The 5,723-nt window shown below is 47.2% G+C and overlaps 1 protein-coding gene across 1 annotated transcript; it reads right to left on the reverse strand.

The window, feature by feature from the left end:
* Positions 1-2,070: 2,070 nt before the first annotated feature.
* CONPUDRAFT_160356 (uncharacterized protein) lies at positions 2,071-2,988 on the reverse strand (the record flags this gene model as incomplete). Its single annotated transcript, XM_007777488.1, has 2 exons — positions 2,071-2,253; positions 2,302-2,988. The coding sequence occupies 2 exons, from the start codon at positions 2,986-2,988 to the stop codon at positions 2,071-2,073; spliced, it is 870 nt and encodes a 289-aa protein (XP_007775678.1).
* Positions 2,989-5,723: the final 2,735 nt, after the last annotated feature.

The following is a 5,723-nucleotide window of genomic DNA, read 5'->3' on the forward strand; positions in this document are numbered from 1 at the left end:
ATTGGGATCTTAGTTTTACGAGAGATTCAGTAGGGGTGAGCGAGAGGTATAGCGGGCGGCGCTACAGTTGTGTCACGTTCTCCCTGCTGTGCATTCACAAAATCAGCGCGAAAGTCGCAGCAATAGTCGACGAAGTCGGTTATCTGCAGGTATGATATATGATGTGTTTGAAAGCTGTGATTTCGCTCGACGAGGGCGTGAATGGATTATAAAGTGACAGTATGCATCTTATAGCGCGGTAAGAGGATACAGGAGTTGTAGATCGACGTCTATAAACTAGGAAGGCGTTGGCGCGAGACTACTCAGGGGCCGACGCGCATGGTTGATTTTCCGGCGAGACTGTGCCAAACGCTGAACCGTGGCGCCGAACACCAGCCAGAAATGCCCAGAACTCCATCAGCCTGGGAAAACAACGGCATGACGCAATGTCACGTGCGCACAGCACGACGAAGTTCAATTCGTCTTCTCCCAGTACCAGCCCAATCTACCACAGATACCCGGCCTCTCTCAGCTCAAAAGACCACTCGCAAGAAGGTGTCTGCAGTTGCTCAGCCTGCCACCCCCAATCAGTTCCCTCAACCGAAAAAACCGACCCCAGAATTGCGCAAGAAAACACTCGTCAATTATTGTAGAAGCTTGTAACAAACATAAGTACGAGTTTATTGCATGTTGAGCATCTGTGTACCAAGTGAAAACTCAATGTCAGTGTTCGACTGACATTGTAGCATTGTGAGTATATCTGCTGAAATGTCACTGTCCTCATCCTTGCCTGCTAAAATCATCTGGACAAGAGCAAGTCGCTCATCGTCGACAGAGCTCGCTGTGTCTTCTTCATATAACACAGGTGGAAGGCCCGGCTCCAAGCTCAAGTGGTGAATCGTGGTGAGCCATGCTTTTCCATGGCGCTCGACTCCCCCATTCGTTACTCTGCTCACACCTTCCTCTTGGATGTCAAGCGCTTCATCCTTGACAAACTCCCGGGATGTATTCGGTCAAGCAAAGGTCGAAAGGCTTGTCCATAAGTCGCTTGACGTGCGACAAAGTATCTGGCACGGTTTGTTCATTCCAGCCCAGCTGGCGCCATACCACTTCGCAACCTTGAGTATGATCAGTCTCTAAACTGGTAAATTGATAGTGTAGACTGATAGCTGATCCCAGGACATGTGAATACCCTTCGACGAGTAGTAAAACTAATAAAACATGAGATAACCAGTAGACATGGTATGACAGAAATAAAACAAACCTTGAGCGCGTTGATGATATGTTCAATGTTCAGATCGGTACCCATAAAGTGACCGGTCGGTTTACTGAAGGGAATAGTTTACCCTTTCGCATCAGATCATTGGAATAAAACAAAATAGTTAGAGCATCATCCAGAGAGAAATAAAAGAAACATACAAAAATTTGGGTGTCCAGATCTTTTTGAGATGCTGTATGAGGTGCAGACACTCTGAAATATAATTGCTGTGCCTGCCATCAGCGAAATACTCAGTAAAGTACCTAGAAATAATTTTATCTGTCCAAAGTCGCCCAATGAGATTGCCTGATCGAGCTTGAAGAAATACATAAGATCCCTGTTCATAAAGACAATGTTGCGAAGCTGGCCATCTGAAGCGCCGCCCTCAGCAAGGTCACCAGGGCAGAAGAACTGTGAGTGAATTTTCTGAACTGTCTAGAGGAGAGTAGACGCGCCGGGCTTGTCCTTTGCGAGATCCCGAAGCGATTTACCGGTGACAATCTCTCAGTAGACTAGCACATCGAGCTGCCGAGCATTCCGGGCCGTCTATTCGAACGTGTAATGGGCGATGTAATAAATTCCATTTGCATCATTAATAGCTTTGGTATTCTAACGGTTGCCTGAACGCTCAAGCCAAGGGTCTACTGGACCATCTAGTTGAGCTTGACTAGCCCAAGAACTTGCATGTGCATATCTACTAGGGTAGTCGAGGACTTGAATAGATTGATTTGCTTGCCCACGACCATTCCCCCAAGTTATGTCAAGTTACATCTATTTAAGGCCGGACTCGTCTACTAGTTGCACATTCGACTGTATACGATCAAGCCGTCCAGTTAAGGCTTGACTATAGGTGCGTGCGACCTAGTGACATTAGCCTGCAGCACTGTATCAAATAGCTGGAGCATCATCTGATAGTCCGGCTTCTCCCCTTGCAGTATCTTGAGTCCGAGGATTGAGACCGTCCATGCGAAGCTACCAGGAGTGTCGACAGAGTGTTTGTAGATGTCCATATTTTGCTAGGCTAAGATCAGCTGTTTATGAAAAAGGCTCATGGTGAGCTGCACGTTTTCGATGTGATCGAGTGATGAGACGTCATCGAGTCGCATGTGGAGGTCTCCTCTGAGGATTGCATCCGTAGCGTGATTGCTGACGGAAGGTATGGGCTTATCCTCGAGTTTTTCCTTCGAAAGCATGAGCTGATTGATGTAAGTGGCTGGTAGAAATTTGATGATGCCGTCCTTGGTCATGTCGTCGACTTTTGTGGTCAATAGCGGGTACTCGTTGACCTCCATGTTGAGCGGGAGGGTGCAATACTGCTTTGGCTGAAGCTCGTTGAGTTCGCCCAGGTAGCTATATGCATCGCCAGATGATTGCCTGAGCATCTCGATCAAATTGAGAGCGCAATGCCGCTGAATATCAGCAGCCTGAGCAATTGTTGGTTGAACATCCTTTTTGTATGTGATTAGCTTGCCACAATTGCGCCGTTTAATTATTTCAGCCAGGGAGTGATGAACGTTGGCCGTGCTGTTATTCTTTCGACGATAGAGAAGCCCTTGAGTCCCCTTAAGAATATTGTCAGGTCCTAGTTTGTGTTGCGTTCCATGCGGGCCGTATATTATCTGGACGTTGTTGAGCGAGAGGTAAAAATCCTCGAGAGCGACTTCCTGCGCACACTTTAGCTGGGCTTCTGAGAGGGCAACATTCATTGTCTTGAGCGACGACCATGAGAGACACAGGCCAACTTTAGCCATGATTTCAACAGCGCATTTTGGAATGTTGACACTAAGTACAAACGGTCCGAAGATACTCTGAAAAAGCATATTCTTCCTGGGATCGAAGGTGGGCCATTTGGCAGATTAGCGTTAAAACGACCTTAGAGCATGTTATATAGAAAAAGCAACAGCATAATGATAGACTAGCTCACCGCAGTAGATTCTGTAGTGATCTTGTATGTTTGTATTTACCGCTGCTGTACAAGAGACGAGACCAGGCCGTCAAAAGTGACTGGCATGAGTACATGAACGTGCTCGCACAGTTCGGCATCGAGATCAAAGCTGTTGGCGAAGTCAGGAGTTATGTCTTTGGTCGATCTGGGGAAGATCTCTGCAGATACTCGCTCCATTTCCTTGTCGACTACACTAAGTATATATATGTGTGCAAGATCCCTCAGCAAGATAAGCTTCGAGTTTTACTTGCCATCCCTCTTCCTTTTGCATGAAAGTCTGATATGCTAACGTGGCCCCGTCCTTCATACTACCAGCCACCTCTACCGCCGTACGGTTATCTCAACCTCTGCAACGGGTTATAGCCCCGGCTTGGCTCTCTGAGGAAGCCAAACTCAGGGAAATTTCGGCTGCTCTGGTCAACGTGAATACAACAGGGATTGACACCCACATCTCTCAGAGGGGTCCTGGACGTTCTGTAGAAGATTCCCCCATCAAAGCCAGACTATATCTATTCACAAAGGCTGGAAAATTGGCGACAGGTGTACTAATCATGATTTTCCAAGCCAGAGCTGAATTAAGGTACCTGGTACCTTATCGTACTTGATTTCGAGGTGGCCGGTTACCCGAGTTTCTCTGGAATGTGCTCAAAGATTCCCCTCAGTGGAAGATAAAGCTCAAATCTAGGCTTGAGGACGACTTTTTGTTGCATATACTTTCTGCCATGGGGAAAGCATCATAACACCACCGTTTACATGCAGAATGGCAAAGAACTCGACGAGCCTTCTGTACATCGGTCAAAAAGCCCTCTTCTCACCCTTCTGAGGATGTCCAGTGTGTGAACTTGGTGAACATCATTGCAGTTCACAAGTGCGATCTTGTTGCGGAGAGAATTGATGTTTTTGATGAGGGATGTGAGGCGGGGAGCATGACTTTTGTGCCCAAACAACTGTTCGGAGGCGCATGTGATGTTGCAATAGAATCCAAGTTGAGTATACTACGTAGATTATCAAGTGATCTGACAGAGACAAACAGCAGACACACCTTCCAGAGGTTCTTATTATCCAGGGTACCTTGGTTTATTTGAATGATGGGGATGCCGAAACGTTGAAACTCTGAAACATGAGTACATGTGAGCATAATAATTGATGAGACAAAACGAAGACTTACATGGCTAGCTTGCAAGAGCTTCAGAGGTAAGATGGTGATCACCGACAAGACATGTCGCGCTACGCTCCGACACTTTCCATCAAAGTTATCGATGGGATCTTACACAGCTACGGTATATCAGAACTTTCCCGAGGGCTTAGCTGAGGACAAAAAAGTACGATTACTCGTATATTCAAAATTATGCCCGGCTTGGCATTGTACATGTTTGGCTTTGTGGCTGTGGTATATCTCTCGCTTGACGTTAGTGCTCGGTATTTGTATACAATGAAGGGCTTCAGATTGCACGGCAGATTGACAGGCAGTGGGTCCACTCGTGTTCGAGTTTTCCTTCCCAGTACAATGGAATTATGATTCTCACTGAGCAGAATGGTAGGACGAGAGCCCTAAGTGCCGCAGCGGAGCGCGGCTGCCTTGTAGATAATTACATGTATAACCAGCAAAGTATCTTGAAAGTATCAGCACATAGTGCTCTACACGTTTGAGGTTTGTTCGGGATGAGCACCGCAGGCCAAGATCAAAAAGAACTCCCATCATATCAAAACGTCAAACAAAGAACAACAAAAGCCTACCATAATTTTGAATATGCGAGTTATTTTCGAAGGATCGTCAAAGAGGATTGGCAGGATCATGGCAAGTGTTTTGCTGTAGCCTGTTCCTGTGCAAACAACAACGTTCTTGCCAGCTAGAATATTCACAGTGGCCTCGATCTGAAACTGAGGGTGTTTTCGTTCGCCTATATACCGAGCATCGAACCAGGCTGCATCACAAAAACACCGGCGCAATATTACTCGTATATTTATTTACTCGTATATTCAAAATTATGCCCAGCTTGGCATTGTACATGTTTGGCATTGTGGCTGTGGCATATCTCGCGTTAGTGCTCGGTATTTGTATACGATGTAGGGTTCTGGTCTGCACAACAGATATCCACGGGCACTGTGTCTACTCGTGTTCGAGTTTTCGTTTCCAGTACAATGGGATGGCGATTCCCATCGAGCAACATGGTAGGGCAACATTCCCAAGTGCCGTAGCGCAGCGAGGCTGCCTTGTGGCATTGACAGCTGCAGTCTATGCAGTCCTGACCATCCGACGGTCTCGGCCCGGTGGATGGCTTGGCGGATGGTCAGAACCCCCGACGGCCTCGGCGTAGTGGACGTCAGCCCACGGTCTTGCTGTGTCGGCGGGGCGGTCCTGGGCAACATGTCGGCTGGGCTGATACTACTACTATAAATATGTCAAATGCATTCAATGGTAATATGATGTGTTATATGTCGAGATGGGGGAGGTGATCGCGGTATAGTAAATTCCTCCGCTTGAGCTAGCGGGCAACCGCAAACCTTCAGATTATCCCTATCGGGCGGGCCCCCGGGGAG

The sequence above is a fragment of the Coniophora puteana genome (genome assembly GCF_000271625.1).
Source record: "Coniophora puteana RWD-64-598 SS2 unplaced genomic scaffold CONPUscaffold_22, whole genome shotgun sequence".
Classification (NCBI taxonomy): Eukaryota; Fungi; Basidiomycota; class Agaricomycetes; order Boletales; family Coniophoraceae; genus Coniophora; species Coniophora puteana.